This window comes from Serinus canaria, chromosome 2 (assembly GCF_022539315.1).
Source record: "Serinus canaria isolate serCan28SL12 chromosome 2, serCan2020, whole genome shotgun sequence".
Taxonomy (NCBI): domain Eukaryota; kingdom Metazoa; phylum Chordata; class Aves; order Passeriformes; family Fringillidae; genus Serinus; species Serinus canaria.
In genome coordinates, this window is record NC_066315.1 from 131,321,792 (window position 1) to 131,346,406 (window position 24,615).

The 24,615-nt window shown below is 38.3% G+C and overlaps 1 protein-coding gene across 8 annotated transcripts in view; it reads right to left on the minus strand.

Moving 5' to 3' along the window:
- Nucleotides 1-5,485: 5,485 nt before the first annotated feature.
- Nucleotides 5,486-24,615, minus strand: part of UBR5 (ubiquitin protein ligase E3 component n-recognin 5) — an 85,782-nt gene continuing 66,652 nt past the window's right edge. For all 8 annotated transcript variants that reach the window (XM_050970403.1, XM_050970402.1, XM_050970399.1 and 5 more), the window contains 22 exons: nt 24,024-24,281; nt 23,408-23,676; nt 21,221-21,432; nt 20,622-20,852; nt 19,031-19,104; nt 16,937-17,109; nt 16,724-16,837; nt 15,952-16,172; nt 15,187-15,307; nt 14,982-15,080; nt 14,474-14,717; nt 13,782-13,893; nt 13,103-13,247; nt 12,683-12,813; nt 11,747-11,807; nt 11,299-11,474; nt 10,844-10,928; nt 9,785-9,940; nt 9,291-9,404; nt 7,842-7,986; nt 7,191-7,276; nt 5,486-6,106 (listed from right to left, as the gene is read on the minus strand). In XM_050970403.1, coding sequence (XP_050826360.1) covers nt 5,894-6,106; nt 7,191-7,276; nt 7,842-7,986; nt 9,291-9,404; nt 9,785-9,940; nt 10,844-10,928; nt 11,299-11,474; nt 11,747-11,807; nt 12,683-12,813; nt 13,103-13,247; nt 13,782-13,893; nt 14,474-14,717; nt 14,982-15,080; nt 15,187-15,307; nt 15,952-16,172; nt 16,724-16,837; nt 16,937-17,109; nt 19,031-19,104; nt 20,622-20,852; nt 21,221-21,432; nt 23,408-23,676; nt 24,024-24,281 — 3,440 coding nt within the window. In that variant the 3' untranslated portion in view covers nt 5,486-5,893. The remainder of the gene's footprint in view (nt 6,107-7,190; nt 7,277-7,841; nt 7,987-9,290; nt 9,405-9,784; nt 9,941-10,843; nt 10,929-11,298; nt 11,475-11,746; nt 11,808-12,682; nt 12,814-13,102; nt 13,248-13,781; nt 13,894-14,473; nt 14,718-14,981; nt 15,081-15,186; nt 15,308-15,951; nt 16,173-16,723; nt 16,838-16,936; nt 17,110-19,030; nt 19,105-20,621; nt 20,853-21,220; nt 21,433-23,407; nt 23,677-24,023; nt 24,282-24,615) is intronic.

Below are 24,615 nucleotides of genomic sequence, written 5' to 3' on the forward strand. Positions count from 1 at the left end.
CCCGGAGGCGTTCGGCAAGGGCCCGTCAGTGATAGTACGATTGATACGTGTTTCTCTCCCTTCTTGTAAGCAGAGAGAGCTTTAATAGATTCGGGTATCCCCTTTCCAGAAAGGTAACTTTCGGTGCTGGTTTAAGAATTCGTGTGCCCTTAAGAATGTTGGGTATTTTTTTTTTAAAGGCGCCTGGCTGCCACAGTGACTGAGACCTCTTCTCTCTCCATCCCCAAGCACGGGAAGGGGGAGTCAGGCCAGCCGGGCTCCTCTGGACTGCATCTGGTTCCTGCGGCATTTTCATGCCTTGTGAGAGACGCCCAAGCCTCACCAGGGCAGGGGATAAGAAAAGTTCCTTGGTGAGATCTGTGACTAAGCACAAAAACAGTTCTGGTTTCCTTCCGTGGAGTTTTCAGAGGAGCAGAAACACGTGCCTGAGCAACTGACTTAAAAGCACAGCAGGAACACACAAAAAGAAAATGAGAAAAGGCGGGTTCACGTTAACAGTATCTGCTGTTACCTGAGTACTGTTATATCTGAGACATCCTTGAAGCTTTATTTCCCAGAGATACCTATACAAGCTGCTTAATCTTTATGTCCAACAACAGCGCCACTCATATCAAGTACATGGACTACGAGGGATTCCAGCTTTTTGTCCAGAGCAGTTAGAGGAACTCTGACTGATGTAGAGCAAACCCAACTGACCCATTTACAGACAAATTCTATTGGTGTGTGCAATACTGAGTTTGCTGGCGGTGTAAGAGGGAGATGCATGAGTTTGTGGAACCAAAACCAACAAGCAGCAGACTATTTGTATTAAATGACATTGACTGGTCTTCCAGTTGTCTTAGCTCCCAAATCTGATTGTCCTGGCTACTGTTTCAGAGTTCCCTAAATAAGGAAATGCCCTGTCCTAACAGGGATTCAGATCTACCATAAATTAATCTAATTAGCAATAGAAAATTGTTTGAGTATTTGGAGATGCCATTACTTTTACTTACGTGGTGCCTAAAGATGCACAAAAAAAGAAAAATACTGGAAAGGATTAACCAAAGAGCACGTGGCTGTTCTTGCACCTCCACAAAATCTGCCAACTTCTGTTAGCTTTGTTTTATACAACTTAAATCATGTACACAGCACTGAAATACAGACAAGCACATACAAACAAAATACAGCCTTATGCACAATTTTGCAAGATTTCAGATTACTCAGCTGTACCTACAACATCCTGTTTAGAACAAGCTCCCTGGCAGGTGGTAGAAGCTGTACTCCTCCCTTAATTCTTCACTGCTGTGACAACTGTCCTGCTATGGCAAATGTAGTCTTCACTGCTTCAACCATCCTACCTCTTTCTTCCCTCCCCCAAAAAAGTGTTACTTTTGGGGGGAATACTCAGCTGCCTTTTAAAATTGGTTATAATTCTAATTTTGTATATGAAAATGCCATTTCAGGTAAATTAAAGAATTTTCATGTATAAAGTGAAATCTGCTTTTCAGCTTAGCAGTGTTCACTCTCAGAAAATCAATTTGTGAGTAATTTCAGTATGTCTAAAGCCTAAAATTTCTTTAAGTCTCCTTGCAGTCTCCTTGCAGAGGAACCTTACCATAGGTTGTGGCAACAATCTATTTTCCAACATGACTACAGTATTCAAGCATACTCATTTGGTTAGCTGCCACTGCCACTGGACAAAGGGATACTGAAGTTTCACCATTATGGAAAAGTCCTGGAACACTTGGGAGCAACCAACTGCCTCTTGTTATACTAAACAGTCTATTACTATAATAGAACTTTGTGGTGATAATTGGAAAAAAGTAGTTTGTGGAAAATACTCTCTAACAGGATTGTGTTTCAAGCAAGACATGAAGTTATCCTTTTAGACAACTTCACAAAAAAATCCATTAAAAATTTATAAAAAATAAAAGCCCTCCATGCTTCTCAGTTCAGCAAATCTGAAACAGATGCAAATGAAAGCCACAAAAGCAATTTCCAACTAGCAAAGGATCCATCAGAGCTTCTGATAAGGCCAGAAGTCCTGATGGGCAGTGACTGCACTTTGATGGAGGCCACACTCCAGTTGTGAAGCCTGTTCATGTCCTCCCCACGGCAATCATGTGGAAACTTCCAGCACTGTCAGTTCCGGGCACTCACTGAAGCTTTCACATGACCCATTCACCTACACATTTTAATGTGTGGATATACCTTCTACCTCACAGTAAGATAATGCCACACATGCTGAAATCCAGCTTATCTGGACATGCAGAATTTTCTATTTGATTTTAGCAGACCTGTTACTAAAAAACAAAGAGTTCAGAAAAAAGGTAGAAGGGAATCAGAGCTACTAAATGAGGTATCCACAGTTTGCCTTACAGAGAGGAAGCCAGAAAAATCCAAGTGAAGCGAAGAGCATGGTATTTACAGATGCACACAGACACATGATCCACAGGCTGTGGGACCCTATAAAGAGGAAGCTAAGGCACAGCAGTTAGCATAGAAAGGAGGAGGTTAGCACAAACTTAGTGAACAGTCTTACACGTGGTGTTAAGGGTGGCCAGGAGCTGTGCTGAATTCCAGCTCTCTCTGAGAGGCAACCACACAGGAGGTGGTTGGTAGTGGCTGGGGAACTTCCCCCACCTGCACTCCAACTACCATGGAGAGGTGCAGCCCTGCTCACAACACACTTCTCTTCAGATGCATTGAAGTAAACGGAAAACCAGCAGGTTTGTATAGTTTGCACAATTGCATACAAGGATAAACCCTGTTTAAGAGTTGAGGAAAATTTATTTTCCTCTCTCCCTGAATGCTGCTGTGCAAGGGTATGGTTTTGGATTCATAAGATTGCCAGTTTCCAGCTTTATCACTGCTTGTTATCTAGACACCAAATTACTCACTTGCAGGAAAGAAAAACCACTTCCAAACCACACAGGTGGAAAAGATCACTTGATGACAATTTTTCATTCTTGGAAAATTATCAAAGCTGGAGCAAGTGATTTACCTTGTGTTGGATACAGCTAGCTAAGTAAAAGAAACCAAAGCCAAGAATTAGTCACAGAAATTAGCACTAATGTATCAAGTTTTCCCTAGATTCAGATTAGGACCTACTCTAGTAGCTGGTCATAACATTTTATTAGTATCTATCTTTATCTCCTCTTTCAGCAATGGTGAACAGCTAAGGATTTAGACTATTAAAAAAGAGTAAATATTACAGAATTGAAGTAGTTTCTGTACCACATTTTAAGTGAACTAACAGAAGGGCTTAAGTCAAAGGGAGAGGAGGTGTATGATTTTAATAAACATTTTTCTTATTAAAATCTTGATATAGTTTAAATATACCATACAGAGGAAAAAAAGCTATTTATAAAGCTACATACATATTTCAAGTCAATGACGACAGCATATATCATTCTAAATTCCCTCTCTGCTTACCAGAATGCCTTGTGTGTGTATATATGGTGAGCTACTGTGCTACCTGCATAACTTTTGTCTAGCTATACATTACAGGACTTAAAAAATGCTTAATCTATATACAGAAATATATATACATATAACATATATTTATATGTTATACATACACATACACTTATATACATATACACACAATACATATATATATACACAGTACTTTACATGTATATATGGCCTTTCATCCAAGGGCCTTGGATAATTCTTAGTACATCAAGCCTCACAAAGCTTTGTGAGGGAGGGAGCTTTATTTTACAGACTGGAGTTTTGATTCCTATTCTAAACAGTTTCTTTTGTTGCTTTCTACTAACTTTGCACATTTCAGTCAGAGGCAGTTTTGGTAGTGGAAATAATCACAGCAGTTTGATAGCCAGGCATAAGGTAGATGTTGCTTTGTACCTTAGTAACTTACCCTCCTTAGTACAAGAGAACAGCCATACCAGCATAAATTTTCTCTATACTAAAATGCCTCTAGCTAGATTTGTGAGGCTGTACTGCTTTTTCTTTTTAGCATAGTAAAATCAGCTTTGAACTTAAGATACACTGGAGGTCACAACAGGAAATCTAGCTCCAATCATCATACATTGAAACTATCCTTTTCTAGGACGATCGATTTAGAGGAAGTATTAGTAACCTGCAGAAATAATTTTAAATCTATTTCTTTATCTGCAGTTTAACTACACTAGCCTGAAACAATCAGCCTTAATTAGAAAAGAGGATTTTCAGCATCAATTTGGCAACTGGTGATCAGAATTTGTGGTATCAACTGTACTCCATACCTTTAGCAACTAAATAAATGAAGAGGCTTTTTTAAAAATCAGATGTAGGTTACTTTTGATCATCCAACAACTAGCTGACAGAAAGGAAAACCCAGAGGAGCTCTGGCAAAGGTGACTTCTACTAGGATTTGGATGGAACATTACTTCAGCTCTTCCCAACAAAAGGGAGGAAAAAAAAAATCATTAATGTGGACTAATTGGGTTGGAGAAGCAAGAAGAACATCACCACCATAAAAGTTCTCATCCCTCAATATTTCAGTCTGCTAAGCTTTTGTAAATTTATTTTGACACAGAAAAAGTAGCTCTTTTCTTCATCAATCAATTTCTAACTCAAAAATCTCTCAAGCCTTAGGGAAAAGAAATCCTAGATCATGGTCAAAGACTGCCCTCCCCAAAACTAACCAAGCACTTCAAAAGTGAACATACAGTAAAACTCACTACAATGAAGTTGGAGAATTTTATTCTAACCTAATTGCCTTGAGATTTTTCAGAACAAGCCACTTTTCCTTCAAACCAATTCTGTTAAAAGGAGAGGTTGCCTGGCCCATTTCTTTCAGGATTCTCTGCTAACTGTAAAATGTGGGCTAAATGTCTTCTGCATGTCAATTTTTCAGCTACAAAATTCAGATTTTTAATGACCAACTATGTTTAGTGTATGCTGTTACCTAAAGTATAAATGGCTTAATAAATAAAAACTATTGTTTCTTCAGTATGACTTGGTATTTTGTCTGTAATTTCTTTATTAAAAAACTGTAACAAGATACTTAAAAAAAGGCTAGATACAAAAGAAGTTAAGCAGCTCACGAACATTAAAGTTTTCCAAAAAATGTATCTTCAATAATCATGATCTTATAAACATTTTACAGTTACCAGAAAGTGCCCAGGCTGAGTTTACATAGTTAGATAATGTAGTACAAGTGTTAGGTTAGAACTGGTAGTGGAACAATCTCCTGACTGTCTGTTCACTGTAACAAGGATACAAAAATGTTGATTGTGAACTATGAAATACTGTGCATTGGCCTCATCAAATATGTACAGGGAAAAAAAAACCACTAAAGGTACAGATTACATGCAAAATATTAGTGATGGTATCTGATGTGCCAGAGTTCAATGCAATAAACAAAAATTGCAATGAAAGTGGTTTCATAAGTGAACAATCCCAACTCCGGGATCTGAGCTGTCAGGAACTTTTTACAAGTTCAATATACATGATACACAACTGCAGCCAACCACAAATTAAACACCATAAAAAAAAGTTAAAAACACAGAACATACTTAATTTTTTATTTTGAAATTCCCTACTCCCTCTATACAAGAACCTTTGCTGAAACACTTTCCACAAAGGCAGCAGTGAATTTTCAGAACATTTTACATATTTTCCCTCAGCAAAAAGATAAATCACAGTGTAAATTATATTGTTCTGCTGTCATCTTTGGCTGGGGTTAGGCAAAGGAGTTATTGACTAGCAAACTGTTGCAATCACATATTGCTAGTGCTCCTTAGGCCTTTATGTTACAAATTTAGTACAGGAATGTTTGCATTTAAATCTTTGAAGTACCACCAGGGGTATGACAGCATTAACTTTCATAAACTTTTATAGACAAATGGAAAAATCTACAAAACTTAGCTAGTAATATTACACAGCAATACACACTTTTTATACTCTACACAAAACCAAAATTCTTGGTCTTAATGGCGAGTAACAATTTTTGTTTCAAAATCTGCTTAGAGGAATAGAGTGGGACATAAAGGCGAGAAATGCAAGTGTTTGCTGTTGGAAGATGTTGGTCATCTGGTGGCCTTATTGTGATGGATGGCATAGGCTGGAACCCCTCCTCACTGGCAGGCAATGATGGACTTGAGGTCCAAAAGTAAACCTGAAAAAAGAAGACAGTGATTAAAATAAGGATTCATACTGCTTACAAATTGTGTAAGCATAGGTTAAAAAAGAACTGCACAGTTACAGCAAGATTGATCATACTATGTTCTCTTCAATATGCCAAACTAAACTCCACAGTCATTCTACTTTCTTTTGTAGTAGCTCCTTCACTTCCCTTCATCAGCTGCTCATTCATAAAACTGATAAAAGCAGCACTCAAAATTATCCTGTATCAACAAATCCTCAGTAAACCGCATGTCCAGAAACCCATCTGGGAAGGTGGTGACTGCCCATCAATACAAATTGAATCAGGAATTTCTCACAAACCAGTCAGAGACTATAGGATGTAGTACTGGTACAAACAAAAGGGAGCAACAGAGAGCACTTGGTTTATTATCTCATGTGTGAAATACTGAGTCACCACCAAGGTGGTAAGCATAGACACTCCTTGAAAAATGTGCTCTAAGGTTTGAACTTTTCAGAGTACTCTTTGTTTCCTTTTAGTAGACTGTAAGGGAGAGATAGTACCTTACAGAGTAGGAAGTTAAAAACAAACTGTTTTAAGAGGCGTACAATGAATAAAATTTACGGGCAAGTTTTTAAAAATTAAATCCCCTGAACAGTTTCTTATTCTTTCATGCTTCTCATCAGCTTTTCACTCCTAAAGGGCCTTGAGAAGGACATGGTATCATTACTGACATCTTACAGAAAGGACACACGTTGCCCTCAGGATACACAGAAGTCAGGTGAGTAGATGATGCATGAAGAGAACCAGCCCACAACACAGTTGAATAACCAGTTACTCATCTTAAGAGCAACTGTGCAGAGTGAAACTGTGCTTCTGTAAGAGACCTATGAAGGGAGAAGAACAGGAGAAGAACACACCACGCTTACTTTCAGTTAAAACAAGGCCTGGGATTCACACCTGTTGTTTCCAGAACCAAGTCTTACCCAACCCTACGACCCTGCTCTGCTACCTTAACTCTTCACAAAGTCTCTGCAGGTAGACACAGTTAAGAACAGTATTGATGCCACTTATTCCAATTCTCCCTGCATGTTTCCAGCGGGAATGGACAACTTACCAGATCTTGTCTTTCCGTCATACTCATCTTCTCAACTATGGACCAAAACCAACGCTTGAATTGTAAAAGCTTCTCAGCATTTTCTCCTGTGTGAAATAACAAGGTGCACAATTCAGCTGCTACACTGGACAGTAACATTAAGTGATGTGTTTTATGTGTGCTGCAAGTTGGATCTCAGCTACAATTGCATTCATAAAGTCCTGATACTGGAGACCAGTAATTTCAAAATTAATAGCTTTGAATGCAAGGCCAACACTGGCATAACTCAGTACCACTCCCATTCCTCCCTCCTTACCAAAAAGCCCAACTGCAACTAAATGCAGTTTAAAAATTATGTAAGAAGTATGAAACTTGCATCCCTCACATTTATAGTTCTAGAGAATTTTCACAAGAAAGATATACTACCAGTAATACAATCCATGTATCTAACATCCAGTGACAGTCAAGTTGGAAAACATGCTTTCTCCACCCTCACTTAACTGAAGGTAAATATTTTCTAAGGAATGTAAAAAAATATCCCAAGTAATAATTTTATTACAGCTTTCACTGGCAGACTTACTAGTTCAAGTTTAATGCTACTAACTACTCCACACAGAAAAAACAGTGTTAAGTTATACCTGCAACTCTATTGATGACTAAGTTATTTCATACCTGATTCATCATTGAAAGAGGTAAAGCTGATTAGCATTTGCACATTTACTTCACCACAGCCATTTACCAAAAGTCTGAAATCTTCTGCTGTCAAATCTTCTAATGAGTTCTTTGGAAGTACATCCAGGAGCCCCTTCCTCATTGCCTTAAGTGAAAACCACAAAATGCACATTGTAACCCTGTAACTTTTAAGACTGACTGTAAACATATGACTCAACAGTTTCATGTGAAATTCCCTTTAACTCAAGATTCATTATTCTCTGAGCTGTTCTTTTCTTTTATAGCTTTATCATCTGAGATGCAAATCTTCTGAAACAAAGAACTGCATCAATTTTTAAACCCTACCTACTAGAGCAAAAGAAAGCAGTACTGGTTTGAGCTAGTATTTCACCAGGAGCAGAAGCATATGAACTCTTTTAATGCTAAAATGTTCAGGTATTTTGCTAAGCTGTGCTAAATTTGATGAGAATTAAAAAATAAAATTAAAAATTAAAAAAAAAAAAAAAAACCAAAAAAAAAAAAAACCCACCAAAAAACCCCACATCTTGCATGTTCCTTTTACTTTGCTTCCTCAGACACATGCCAACTCTGCTTCAAAAATATTATACACACAGACACACATATATCCTATATAAGTAATATCCTAAAAAGATAGGAAATTCCATATTCAAAATGGAATACTATGAATCAATTTGCTCTAGAAAATTTCAAAATGAATACAAGTGTAAGGGTTTTCAATTCTTAAAATAAACAAAAGCCAAACTAGTAACATATGCAGACATGGAGATCAACTATCTTAATTCCAGGAACATGTTTTTTCTGTGAGAATTTGGACCTCAGCTGCACAGAGGTAATCTGGCCTGCTCCCCTATCTCACATGTGCAGCAGGAAACCACAATGAGCACAAGCAACAAAATTTAGATGTAGCACCATGACAAACTAATCTTCATTAACTGTCTACAAAAATGTATTATTCTGTGTTATTTGACAAGGGCTTTAAAAAGTCAATAATTTAAAATATGTTTTTCTAGTCAATTTCTACATTTCTTGCCAGGCTAGTATAAGTGGTTTTATAAATGATTTTTCCTTAGAACAAGGATGCAAACAAATCAAAGGTAATAAATTCCTAAGAACAAAGTAGCTGCCAAATACAAAGCAAAAATTCAAAGAGGATTTCTGCCATTTGAGGTCAAGAAATAAGCATATGTATTTAACCAATGAGACCCACAATAAAATAATCTTTCATTCTATTAAAAAAATTACTCACTCAGTCTTCATAGTACTGCATAAACATCTATACAATTACAAAAAAAATTAAATACTTTTAATCAAGCTGTCAAGACTTTAAAGAAATCTGATTAGCAACACCACAATGAGAAGAATAATTAACTGATGGAAAAATGACAGATTTTTTTTTTTCTTTTTAAAAAAACTCCACTAAAGACTTACATGTAGAGGCTGCTCTGCTACTACCAACATTCGGTGCTCTGCATATTTCCGGACATACTCATATACATTCTGAGGAGTGACTGGTATATTTACACCATTGGAAATAAGTTCCACCTATGGCAAAGAAGTAAGAAACATTTAAAAAGAGGAAGAAGAAAAGGGATTTAAAAGAAATGAGATTATTACAACCACCACAGTATGCTGCAGAGCGATTTATTGCTCAATATACCTCCAAACCCAAGTAAAATTCACTACTACAAGTTAGTTTTAAAGATTCTCTAGGATTGACTAGGGTTACCAGGGTCTATGATAGGCTCTAGATCATTTAAAAAAAAGAAAATCCAGGCTTCAGTATCTAAGAATACTGCACCGAATCCAAGAAGAATAAAATGTTTTATCTGCCATCTGAGAAGAGCCTAGATTATATGCACACTACACTCTACATAAGCTGTCAAACTCTGAAACTACAGAGCCATAGGTTTAGCCATGCATACCTGGCCTCCACCCTCCTCCTTACACAGGTCTATTGCAAAGGCTAAATCCATTGCTGCAAACACTGCATCAGCATCTGTGCTCTGCGACGCGAGGATCAGCTGCCGAAGGCTTTCATACATAACCGGATCGAAGAAAGCGAAGTCGTGCCAGTTCACCTATAAAAAAAGGACAGAAGTTTGAAACATAACAGGTGTTTAAGAACATATTCAAAATTATGTGACCTGTGCTAGATCTATGCACTAGCAACAAAAGATACAAACACACAGAAATAAATGCAGTTAAACTCCTATTTTCAGTCTGCTTTAGAAGGTACATTGGAATACCGGACGGAATACATATTCAACAAGAAAAACTTTAAGAGAATATTTAGAAAGCAATCACTCTTGGAAGACACCAGGAGGTATTTAAAGGCCATTTCTCCCATTAACTCTTTTTCATTAAAGATTATACTATGCTGGGTAACTGATTATGTGATCAAAAGTGAATTTAAGGAAAGATCAGTAGTAACAAACCTTGGTTTAAGTTTGCTGAATCAGACAGAACTTACAATGCCATTGACTAATGCATCAAAAGTGCAGTACATGATTAGCTTTTACTGAGCCAGGGTAGCAGTTTTGGTCAAAAGTTTAAGTAATTATTGCTCTGAATTAAATTATACCTACCCCTGAGACAAAATTTTAATTACAGAATAATTCCATGAGCTCTCTCAAATATCCAGAAAAATGCTTTTCTCTAAGCTATTGACAAGTATTGTCTAACACTATCATTTCTGAGTCTCAGGAAGAAAAAAGCACAGACAGTATGAAGTTTCTGAAGAGAGTTGAAGGCTAACCTATTACAAATCATTACATCTTAGTCAAATACCTGACTTCTAGTACATCTACTCTGTTCAAAATCTAGGAAAACGAAAAAATTAGCAGTCCTCAAATTAAAGACTTCCATACAGTTCCAGTATCTGCTCAGCTAGTTAATACATAGGTGGTTAGGGGGAAAAGCCCAGTTTTATGGATGAGGTTTTACGTAATTACAGGAAATTAAAATTTGTATCTTCAACTTACCTTTCTGCCAAGTAGAACTTTGATTACATGTCTATTTAACGTGATGGGACATAATTCATTCTGCAACAAGCACAATCCTAGGATTCTGAAAAAATATGTTTGGAGTTGGTTTTGGTACAGCAGAAATTACACTAGAGATCTTTCAGCAAACTCATATTTAAGAGTTCTAATATTCTAAGAATTAAGCTGGAGCCAGCTTTCCAAATGTATAGGTCACAAATGTAAATCACGGGCATACATAATTGAAAAAAAGAAAGATAAATAATTAAAATTTAACAGGAAAAGAAACCTTAAGTTGACATACACAAATTCCCCCCTACTTAAGCTCAATGTGAGAAATAGAGACCACTTTAAAAAAAAAAGTTTTTTCCAGCTTGGATCATTGGTACTCTCCCAGGTGTTGTGTACGATTGCCTTTTACATTTTTTCAGACTAGAAAGTGAATGGTAGAATACCTGCCAATGTTTCGGAAACAATTCAGCCTTGCTTCTGTGTTTTTACCAGGTCTTGGTGTATAAAATCCTCGTTTTCCAGGCTGGTAGAAAAGCGGTGCGTTATCATCCCCATCGTCTGTATCGTCTAACTCCATATCCACCACACTGCGGCTGGATCCATGGCGCTTTCTGTTCTCCTGGTTGAAAGTCAAAACAGCAATTAACACACTTCATTCTAGTTACTGACACACATCAAGCTATTTACTACAGGACCCAAAGATTCAGGTTCCATTGGTTAAGAATTCCTGTGATATTTCCTAATGATGACATTTTATACTTTTGACTAATTACTGTTAATCCTTTCAAAACAAAATTATTAAACAGAATGATAAACCTTCCAACTGCTTCCAGTTTTAAAATCAACTGATAAAACTGAATCTTACATAAATTTTGTGCAACGGGTCATTACCTGAACTTTATCTGAAGAGTCTAGCAATCCAAGATCCAATATACTGTCAGCACCGTTCTCCCTTGAGAAGGGAAGAAAAAGGCAGATTTAATTTCACCATCACAGACTCACAGAATGAGATCATGGTTTGGGTTAGAAAGGGACCTTGAAGATCATCTAGTTCCAGCCCCCTTGCTGTAGGCAGGGATACTTTCCTCTGGAGCAAGTTGCTCAGAGCCCCAGCCTGGCCTTGATCACCTCCAGGGATCTACAAGCTTCTCTGGGTAACCTGTTGCAGTGCTTTACTATCCTCAAAATAAAGAATTTCTTCTTGTTATCTAATCTAAACCTGTTCTCTTTCAGTTTGAAGCTATTCCCCTTGAATTGTCATTACATGCTCTTGTATAAAGTCCCTCGCCATCTTTTTGTTGTGTCCCTTCAGGGACTGGAAGGTCACAATTAGGTCTCTTTTCCATGCTAAACAACCCCAGTTCTCTCAGCCTTTCTTCATAAGACAGGTACTCCATTCTTCTGATCATCTTGGTGACCTCCTCAGGACTTGCTCCAACAGGTCCATGTCCTTCCTGTGCTGGGGACCCCTGAGCTGGATGCAGCAGTGAAGGTGGGGTCTCGCCTGAGGGGCAGAATCCTCTCCCTCAACCTGCTGGCCATGCTGTTTGTGATGCAACCCAGAACACATCTGGCACATTGCATGGCCTGCTCATGTCCAGTTTCTCATCCACCAGCAGCCATCAAGTCCTTCTCAGCAGGGCTGCTCTCAATAAGGAACTGTCATATTCTGAAACCAGTCAGCATAGATTAAACCAAAGCTAAAAAGTCACTTGTCCAAAGAAAAATATCTAGACTATCAAGAAATAAGGTGCATGTATTGGAGTTAAATGGTAAACAGGACAAGTGCTTTGGCTACAAAATCAGTTCTCACTTTTGGTACTTTACCTGCCATGTGCAATAATGAGTTCCATTGCTTCATCAACTCTTGCTCTAAGGGAGTCTTCACTAGCTAGTAACAGAAGCAGCTGAGCAGGAGACAATTCCAACAACATTCCCGTGATTTTACTTGCAAATGCCTGGGGATAGAGGAGTGATAGGTCTTACTATTCTCCTCCAGTTCTCTCATTTTCAAATACAATCTTATGAAAGTTTTGGTATTTTTAAAAGAGAATGCATTAGGAAATACCTCCTAAGCTAAAAAACAAATTAGAGAAACAAAATCTCAACAAAATTAAAAATAAAATCAGTCTTACATGTTTGAATACTATCAATTATTTTTCAATTATTTCAGTTATGGATAAGGAGGTAAATTTTTACATGACAAGATGACAAGAACAATCATTAAGTGTATTAGGGAAGTCTTACTGGTTGCATTGCTTGCACTCGAGGGTAGAGCCGCTCTCCAAGGGCTTGTCTGTGTGCTGGGAGAGGGTCAGGGTCATCGCTGGGATTTCCTTCTGATGCTGGTCTAAAAGGCCGTGTGTCAATGGACAGTTGTCTTCTGAAGTCCCTTAAGATAATCAGAGCAGTTTGTACTCATTTCAGAGGAAAAATTCAAAAACCTCTGGGAACAATATTATTTGCACACAGATTGATATTAGCATTAGCTTTACTGCTGGAATAGTAGTGTTGCTCATAGCTGCTTGGAGAGAATGAATCAGAGAGAATCAAAATAAACCAGAGATTTTAGTATTACTTGTGTTTTGGATACAGCAGTCAGACATGCCACCAATGCCACTGATGTTTCTAAACTACCTCACAATTTTATTCTAGTACACAAGTTTTTGTTATTGTTATTTTGATATTGTTCTAGCAGAAGAAACTGATGGCCTGTGGTAGAGACATAACCTATTAATGATAAAGTAAGCATAATAATTCTTTAAAGAATTAAAACTAGAGACCGAATTTCAAGAAATTACCCTGCAAATCACTCCTGAAAGAGACTCCTTTAGCTGGAGGAAGTAAAAGTATCTTTCCTGACAATATCCAAGGCAATTACTCTATTTGACAAAATATCTTCATCAAGACAAAGATTATCACTTACCTATCCCTATCTCTCCGAGAACCAGTTCGCAAGCCACTACTTCTCCGCATTTCTCTCTCTCGCTCCCTTTCCCGATCTCTCTCTCCCCTATTTCGCAATCTCTGCATCAGACCTGAAGGGCAAAAAACCTCATAAACTTAAACATCTTTGTACTTCTCTCTCCTACCTAAGTTTCAGCGTAAGGAAGACAAAAGTTTGGAAGAGTTTGACAGACATCAATGAGACAGAACCACTTCACTTGAAGCAGTGATTGGGTTCAGCCAAACTTAAGAAAAGACCTGAAGTGTTTGTACCAACTTAAAAATGATATAATACTTTAAGAGTTTACATATACTTTCAAAAACATTAAAATTTGTTTGTGGCAAGTCAGATGGAGCAGCCATAATAAAACATATAAGCTCTTAGTAGCTACAATCTTGACAATTATTCCCTGCTGGAGAAAAGGACACTCAAAAATCTGAGCACATCTAAAAGCAGATTCCTGTTGCAAGAAAAACAAAAGTTCCTGCTTCTGAAAGTGGGGTGGGGGAAAGCCATTTCCTTGATCCAGAGAACTAATGCATAATTTTTATGGATTCTGGGCTGAGCTAACAAGAGATGTCTCTGGCACAAGGCCAAGTATTTCTATATAAATAAAGCACCCCAGGTTTTTATTAGTATTTTCTGTAGATTAACTGCTGTGCATCACTTACTTGTATGGGTACCCTTGTTGGCATTCTGAATGCAATCTAAATTTGGCAGTTTCTCATTTGACAGAAAAGCCTGTGCAATAGCAGTATAAAAGCTTCGTGCTACACCGCTGCCTTCTCCAGGCTCATCCTTAAAAGTAACTTTCACTCTGTGTACAGCCATCGGCGTGGTAGCACACCTGCGACCAAAATGATTGTTCAGCTGCCTCATGGTCTGCTGAATCAGAAGATCTCTGTCTCGATCAACCTAGTAAAAAATACAAAAAAATTTCTTTCTTTACCAGCTATCATTCTAAGAGACTTTCAGCTTCACAACAGATTTCTGGACACTGCCGCACAGATTCAAAAAATAACAAATCAGACTGGGAAAAACAACAGAGTAATTGCAACATAACTCAAAGTACGATTTAAGACACCTGCTTGCAGACTCTGAAATACCTTTCCTATCAAGTAACTGTAATAATTCAACTTTTAATGAAAGTTTATTTGAAGATAAAGTAACAATTTTTACCTCCAGTGTTAAATCCCTTGATTGCTGATTTCTAAGTTTTTCCATCTCCCTGCGGAATTTCGATTCCTTTACTTCAAAGCCACCTAATTCAGTCAAGATCTAAAAATAATTTTGAAAAACAAGCACAAATCCCAAAATCAGAATAATTAGAGAAAGTCACAGTTTAGTTGTAAGAGGAACTGTCCTTACACTGAGAAATACATACCGATCCAGGCTCTGCTCCAACATCTTCCATGAATACTCTACCAAACAACTCCAAAGAAAGGCGCCAACGTCCCAGCAACATGTCATGAGAAATAACCATGCCCATGAAGCTACACTGGGGCCTGACAGAAAGAAGAAAAAATGACAGATATGTGGAATCAAGTTAAATTTCAGACACATTTTGAGGAGTTCAGCATTTTCTTACCCTCTGCATTCAACTAAGTTTTTTATTCCTGATAAACAATGACACAGTACACTAAGTCTGTGCACAAAAGCACATGAAGCTGCTTAGTTTCAGCAGAAACACAAATCTTGCTTCCAAAGGGGAATTACTCCAAAAGCATGTAACTTTTGGTGCTATGTGGAATGCACTGTTACTGGTCTCCCATCAACCAAGACCCTAATTTCTTTTAAAATAGCTGTAATTTGAAGGGAGGGTGGGTCAGTCCATAACTGCATTAAGTGTGGGCAGCACCACCAGACACAGACAGCAAGCTGTGGATTCCAATTCCTGGGCAGCTCAGCCTGGCTACCCAGGACATCACAGGGCTGCAGCAGAAATTCAGGGAGTAAAGGAATTTGTCTACAGTTTGCACAGACCTCTTTGAAGACTGTTCAACTATTCACTTTAGAAGTTACTAATCAGAAACTACAAATGCAAACTAAATTAAGCTACCCATTTTAATTTCAAGAAGACTTTCCAGAGTCCAAATAAGCCATTTAGCAGAGCAGTAATATTTCAAAATGTAATTTTTAACTCAGCTACCTGAAAGATGTGAGGGGTGGCCCTTCACTTTCTGTCAATCCTATCTCTGCCAACAAGCTGCTTTTCAGTTGTGCTGCAAGATCGTGAGCTGAAGGCCCTGGTTTTGAACTCTCAGATTCTTCTGTAGGCACATTTTGTTCTTCCCCTTCCTTCTTCTGCCGATTTTGCATGCTCATAACATTTTTTAAGTTGGCTGCATAAGACATTTTAGTTGGAAGAACCTAAAGGAGAAGTAAAATTTAGCTGCACTTTCAAAGCAGACGAAAAGGCTTTTGTAGCACATATATTCATAGGTGTATATTTTAAATCACACAAAAGTGAACACTGTAATTGACCTGTTAAAACACAGTGACCTCAATAATTTCAATAAATATAGAAAAAAACCTATTTTCCCCACTGTATGTTTGCATTTCATATGCTTGCCAATTAACGTTCAGTCTGAAGGCAAGTCAAATCTACTGGATGGACTACAGGAAGATTTAAATCTTTTTATCAAAATAATTATATAATTAGCATTCCAAAATTAACTCAGAATTGTGTTGCTGCATTTAAGAATATTACCTGAAAGCTGCTATAAGTCAATAATAATCAAGTTTCTATATTAAGCATACTTTTCATAAAGACTTCAAGTTTTCACAGGCACTGAGGTTTTAAATTATTATTCTGAAAGCTACAAAAAGTCCTCTCTGAAAACATTAAAGTGTCTTTTTGAGGAATGAAGGTTCTAGTTTAAATTACCATATTGTTTAAAATAATAAAGCTTTACATTTACCTCAAGGCAGTTTCTATCCACTGTAACTTCCACTAAGCACTTGCCACTGTTGGCAGAAGATGAGTACAGACCCTGACTGGGTCGGCCAAACAGATCCTCTTTGCGAGCATTTGGCTGAAAAGCAACAAAAGTGCTCTGGGTCAATAACACACTTCGGTGAGGAATGAAAAAGCAAACTGCAGTTTTATTCCAAAACACCATCTCTGATGTCACCTGTAATAGATGTGGCTGGTCTGCCAAGGGGATGGCCTCTGCCAGAGGAACCTCAAAAGGATTGGGTGGAATGCAGCCGAGGAATGTCATAGAGTCTGACCGTCTGAAAAATGGATGGTTTTGGCCAGTCTCTGCTGGGAGGGTGTCATCATCTTTGTCGTTAAGTGTAGCACCTAAATATCAGAGATTTCAAATCAGCTTTCATTGTTATAAAAGCAAAGGAAATAAAATGACAAAATTAATATCCTTCCCCCTTAGCTACCTGACTAGAGGAGAATCTATGCAAATTTATTACTTCTACAGGATGCTTCTGCAAATGCGGTATCTTCATTAACTTGCTTAGTTATAGTTTTTATTCTTTTTACTATTGTCCTGGTTTGAGAGGAAGTGAGTTTTTTGAGATGCTGTGGTCAAACCAATAGGTACTCAGATTTGAATACTGGCACATGCTGTGGCCACTGAGGACATGGATACACCTCTGAGAACACAGGGGGGTTAAAAGCTGAGAACACCCAGGGGAAGCTCTCTTGGTTCAGGTCTGTGAAAGAGATCAGACCTGCCCTGCCCAGCTGCGGGCTGGGTGGGGAAGGGGAAGCCATGAGCCCTGAGTGAGGTAGGCTGGGGCCTTGGACAGAGAAGGGAGGTGAAGGCCCCTGCAGGATGGAAGGGTGGAGGGGTTGGGGAGCAAGCTTGTGCCACCTTGAAATTCGGTATCATGTGCTGGCAGCGCAGCTGGGCCAGGCAGAGCCTGAGATTTTAACCCTTTTCTTGGATGATGGAAACCTTACAAATACTGATCCTCCTGGAGCTGAATGAGAAGAAAGCTAGAGATGGAATAGCAGGAAACAGGCAAGTGTGATGCAAGTTTGTGCACGTGAAAGATGTCCGAGAGAAGTTGAGAAGAATTCTAGGTGGGAGGAGTTGATGGAGTGGCCTTTGGCTGGACTTCTATAGCCATGGACAGAACCATTTTTTTCCTGTGACACAGAGACTGCATTTAGGGGAGGCAATGGCTCAGAGCCAAGAGCGTGCAGTGATGTGATGTGAAGGAGTGCATGAACAGAGACGCAGGGTGAGGAGGGTGGTAGTGCCCTTGATCTTCAGTGAAGATCTCTGTTCTCAAGACCCCTCGGCCCCAGGGGGTGAATTTGGGGGGGACAGGTGTCTCAAAAGTGAGAGACTGTGCTTTTTTAGAACTGTGCAAAGCATCCTTAAAATGGGAACCCTAGAAGCAGCACTGGTCCGTGTGCAGTGGTGAGAGCACTGGACATGGAAGGAAGATGTCACGATGGCAAAATGATCTCTGGGTGGTGCCACGTGTGACATGGAAACACGAGAGGTTTCAACTGTGTTTCCTGGGGAAGCCAGGAAACAAGAGGGACTCCTCTCTCCTTGATGAACTGAGAATTGATTATCTGAAGGGTGGTGACGGACTAAGAGTTAGTGATCTGAGGGGTGGTAACTGAATTGGAATCCAAGGTTTTGTCTTACTGTGATGTGTTGGAAATTTTGCGGGGGGAGGAATGTTTTTGGAAGGTTTTCATTCTGAGTTCTGTGTGTGTTTATTTTTACATATATATGTAGGTTAATAAAGTTTTTTGTTTTATTCCTAAGTTGGAGCCTGCTTTGCTCTTTTCCTGGTCACATCTCACAGCAGACACTAGGGAAAATGTATTTTCATGGGGGAACTGGCATTGCACCAGCATTCAAACCATGACAACTATACCTAGCTTTACTGACTGAACAGGCACTCCTGCCCTGTATGTAGGAGTATATAGGCTACCATTTTCAGCAGAGTTTCATCAAAAAGGTCAGTTTAACTATGATTCAAATTTTAATGCAGAATGGTAAGTAAGGGCAGAAGTGCTGCAGTTTAGTGAGAAAGGAGATGAAAAGATGGCCCTGAAATGTGAGGCAATGAAATAGGCAACAGCAGAAGAAACTTGGTAAAGTAACAATGCTTAGAAAATCTTACTAAACCCAACTTTACATATACAAGCAGCAAAATTTACTCAAAATCTCAGCTAATTAAAGGGAAAAAGCACTAAGAAAGTCTGGCATTTTGGTATGCTGTGTCAGTTTTTGTATACTAACTTTGATTGGTATCATCATCGTTTTCATGTTCTGAATCTTCGTTGTCAAGACCCAGTTCCAAAAGCTCACGAGTTCTTAATAAAAAACACCCAAATCAACAACAACAAAACAGAAGAAAATAAAAAAAGTCAGTCATCTTGAAGAAATTATTAGGCCAAACATCTATATCTGTAGCATAATCAGGAAGTGTACTTAAGAGTTATACATAACAAAAACAAAACTAAAACTGAAGCACTGTAGAGAACTTGTCATTACATACTCACTACATCACTCACACAGTTACCCTTAGAGCCACCTACCAATTTTGATCTTAAAATTTACAGCTTTGGGCAGTGAAACTTGGTTTTAAACACCAATCAATCTAAAATCCTAGGAAGCCTGCATTACTGGAAGAAATATGCAAGTGAATACTATTTCAAAATTTAAAAATAATCTCACTGATGTAGTTCCAGAAGGTAAGTCTGGAAGCTGCACATTAAAAAACTTGATTTCACTATATTGTACTACTGTTCTGTCAAGAACTTTGATTAGTATGAATTTCTGGCAGTTTATGCATTGTGAAACATGTTCTGAAACTAGATGAAGACTGATAAAATTCATTTTACTCAGGCTACTAATATGTCATCTAATGGAAGCAACTGTCTGAACCACTCACTTTTAACTGAAAAGGTCTAAGCCTTCACAGTTTTAAAAGCATTTCATGCAAATCTCCCAATTCTTTTATGAATAGTTATTTGACAGGTTTCAGTACGTGATTTTTTGGTTTTTTTAAGCAGCTTCTAGAAGTATGTAAGGGTTAAAGCTGTGGCTATAACAGTACAACAGCTCAAATAGGTGCAAAAAGTTCATTACTGTACTATATCATTCTTACTTGTGAGGAAACTACTGTTGATAACACCCTCATCTGGTAGACCTTTGAGGTCATAACAAACCTTACATTACCAAGATAAACAAAACACAGTATTGCAACTGCATTTGAAATTAAAAAAAATAAAAATAAATCTTAAAACATCTTAAAATTAATAAATGCACCTTGTAAAATGCCATAGTTGAAATAGCAGTTTTCCAACTCAAGAACATTTTCAGCTATTGATTTCCCTACTGTGCTTTAAATATCAGATGAGTCTCAAGTGCATATAACCAAAGAGAAAAGAAAATCACAAAGCTCATTATATCAGACAATGACATTTTCTTCAATGTCATCTCTAACATATTTGACAGATATCTAAGTATGCTGCTATCATGTCAAATGCATGTCTCATGTCATTAACTGAGAAACTCTCCTGAGCATGTCTTTTAGAGGCACTGCTAAGGAGTTAAAAATCCAACTCAAGTTTCAACAGTAAGAAAATATTTACAGCACAAAAAGAAGTGAAGAGGGTACTGCAACAGGCTTATCAAACACAGGTACATCATAAACCATTATAGAAATTCTTTCTATAATAGGTATGTTACTATACACACCCACACACAGACATACAGATTAATGCATCTATTTATATAAGCTGCTGAGGAACAATAGCAATGACTGAAACAAAAGGGCTTATGCCACTTTTACATAAGTTTTGTTTCTAGGAGTCAACCTCAGTACCTTTTCCTTTCCAGCTGAGGAGTATCCAATGTTGTCTGCTGATTCATTGCTTTAATCCAATAAATAAGGGCTTGAAAAACATAAGCTACATGCTTTAGTGAGCAGACATCTAGAACAGGAAGAACATCCGAGTGCTCATCGTTGTGAGAACGCATCAAGGACAGCGCGTAGTTCAGGAAATCACCGCGTGCTGACATCATTCCCTGACGGGCACTGAGCAAAGTAGCACGCCTAGTGCAGGAAAAGGATTGAATACACAGACATCAGACGTCATAAGAGAACACATACTTTATTTATAAGCCCTATATTTGAAATTTGGATGTAAAATCTCAATGAACTCCACACAAAAACAGCTATAACAAGCTAAAAGCATAGAACAAGCAGGTCAGATGCAGTACATTGTAAACAGTTAATGCTCAAGATGAATCTAGTATGTCAGAATAAACCGAATAGTAGAAACAACACAGGAAGCCAACTTAAACCAAAACAGCAACTGCATTCCAGAGCTGCAGAATTAGATTCCTAAGATGTCTGTGAATAAGATTTGACTATAAAACTGATAATTCATACTGCATGTAGTAATCAAACTATTTTCATACCTTCTTCCCTCAAGTGTTCTCAAGCTGGCTTCCTCACGGGCAGTCATCCTTTCCCTTCTAGCTGAGTTCTGAGAAGCATGGAGAGGATGATTTGGATGCCCAGGATCACCAGCAGATGATAATGCTGAACCGTAACGCAGCTGGGCTTCAGTGGAGTCCATGATACTGACCATCCAATTCCAAGTAGGAATAAGCTTTTCTTCCACATAATTCTATAGAAAACAAGATTTAACTGGTTTTACAAACAATAGAACTACATGACAAGAATGAAATCTTCCCGATTCCCTACAAAGAGGCTGTAAAACCGTGCTCAAGAATTATCAATGATCAGTTTCTGAAAGCTCTCTTGAGACTGCTGGTGGTATGCAGCTCTCATTGCTTAACACTTTGATATCTATAAAGCATTCTCACCATCTCTCTTGTCTTTTGGGCATCTCTTATACTCCTCCCCTTATGATCACTCAGCATCTCCCAGGTGTGCACAACTTGATAATTTGAGCTTAATTCCTGACTTACTTTTAGCTTTAACAGCCCTCATCCTGCTGTGGAATTCATCAGACAGATCTTTCACCATTCTTCACCCCTTGCAAATTACTAACTGAACACAACAAAGTTAAGACCTGCACTGAGAACTATATCTGCACACAAGTCTCACCTCCTGGTCTCATCTTTGCTTCGCCTGCTCCCACTACTGGCTCTGCAGCCTGCTTTTCTTACCATCTGCTAATTCCATTGACCTGTCAGATTTTTTTGATCCAACATTAGTCTGCTTTCTTCATTCCTCTGCATTCTGGTCTTCAAAAATATCCCTTACACTTCTAATGCACTAAACTAACAAAATACTGTCTCAACCCCATTTCTGTGTCTAAACAAAACCTCCACTGTTCAGGTTTCCTGTGCTAATACAAACCTCTTGCTGTCTCAGCTGGACAGGTCTCCTGTTTACTTTTCCCATTAAGAATCTCCTGAACAGAAAATTATTTTAGCCTCCTCTATAATAAAACTACACTCTCTTATTTCTTTTCCTGTTTGTTTACCCCAGTGTTTGATCCCAGCATATATTTCTAACCTTCCTCTCCCAAATCAGAAGTCCTTTCTTCCCATCATACTGTGAAAACAGAGCCATGTAAGTACCATGTGGCTCAATCAAGCATCCCTTGATTTCCTGCCCCCACACCGCAGCTGTGTTGTTCACAGCTGACCTCTGTACTAAATTCAGTACATATAATTTTACCCTATACACTATGCCCAGGTACAAGTTGATACATACTTTCTAAACGCTCTGGGGTCCCTCCAATCTTGTCAGCCTCTGAAACTAGTGTCTATACGTGAAGGGGAAGACTGCTGTCTGACATATTTTCTCTACAAATGCATTTTACATAAATTTTCAAAAACAGACAGTCAAGAGCACGGTATAGAAAATATGTGCATAACATGGAAATAATGACCATGTCCCTGAAGGAAGGGACAGTGAAATCTTTTATCTGTAGAAATCTTTTATCTCATTTAATTATTTGGCCCTTAGTTTCTTCTTATATAGACTCAACAGTTCATGTCAAATAGAATATGGCAACAGATGTCTAGCAGAAATCCCTAGTCAATTCTCACTTAACTATTAATTACATACCAGTCAGACATTGTTTAAACAAAATCAATGTAAGTTCCTTTTTTTGAAAGAAAATATGTACATTAAATACTACCAATTTAATGACCACAGTTACTTTAGCCCACACTCTCTCTTAACATAAGAAGAGGCTAAGAATGCTGGGAATACTTTAGACTGAAGAAACAAACTCAGGAGGATCTTACCAGTTTGTACAAACACCTGACAAAAAGGTATGAAGTATACAAAGCCAGACTCTTCTTAGTGATACCCAGCGAATGGACAAGTGGGCTACAATTTAAATACTTGGTATGTCCCTTTAAACTCAAGAAATTCCTCTTTCACTGTGAGAGCTGTCAAACATTTAACAGGTTGTTCAGAGTAGCAGTGGAATCTCCATCCTTGGAGATAGTCAAAACCTAACCAGTCAGTCCTGAGCAGCCTGCTCCTATTGACCCTCAAAGAAATTTAGATTAGCCAATATGCAGAGGTCACTTTCAATCTCCACAATTCCATAATTTTACCTTAAAAACCCCAGTTGTATTGAAATGACAATTTTTCTACGAAAATTTCCATGTTCTTACCTGCAAGTTAACTGCATCTTGGTAAGTCAGCTTCACTGCAGCTGGAATCTGGGAGTACACTAAGTGATTGTATTTGGGAATCAGACCCATCAGATCAGAAATCTGCCGTATCACAATACTGTATGCTCTTGCTAGGCTGCTTGCAGATGTTAAATAGCTGCTTGCATTGCTGGCTTCAAGTGCTGCAGCAGCAGCTGCTGCACTTGTACTGATGGTACCACTCCGACGAAGGTTTGAGGGATCAATGTAAATCAAGCCCGCTGAACTTGCTAAATATAAAAGAAAAGATTACATTAATGAACTCATTTAATCTTTGCTGTGCCATTTGTGTATTGATTGATTTAATGATCAAGATTTACAGAAATAAACTTGTAAATATTACTGACATCACGACTGTAACTAGCAAATAATTACTAACTACAGTAAGCATACCCAGATCTTATCTGCAACCGATCTTTTCCTTTTTTTAAATTCAAATCTAGAACTGTAACAGTCAAGGTAGGTCAACAGTACGACAAAGAGATTAGATTCCATCCTTAAGAGAATAAACAGAAGCAGAGGAAGGAACAAAGCCAGAGCTAGCTGGCATTCATGCATGCAATTCACTCAGACTTGCCTGCTGGGGTTGACGTACTAGAGGGAGCTGTGCTGGTAGTCCTCTGGTTTTGGGTGTTGCGTACAGCCCACTGCATGGAACGGGGAGCCTGCGCAGCACCGTTGGCATGGGAGCTGTTTGTGGTTCGCTCCAGAGGCTCATCAAGCATGAAGGTCTCCTGCTCTATGTCATCACTCTGACTGCTGCTGCTATCAGAGTCACTGGAATCATTTGATTGAGAGTCATCTTCAGAAAAAAATGCTGGAACACTGCTAGCTCCTGTTGAGAAAAACAAGCAATAACTGACAGCTCCACACCTGTGCACATCTACATGTATCATGACAGCATAGTAGACTTCTTCCATGAGAAACTACATACTAAAAAGGTTCAAATACCACTATTCAAATGGTTCAATAAATTATCATTATAACATACTGCTAATTCTCCACAGGTGTAATGAAAAAGTAATATGACTACTTACATTCCAAAATATAAATTAAGAAGTAATTGGAATTTAAAAATACTTTACAGATTCTACCCCTAGGAAAAGAATTCTAAAAATTATGTTTCCAAATTGGACAGTAAGGCAATTGCTCTCAAAAACTTGTACAAT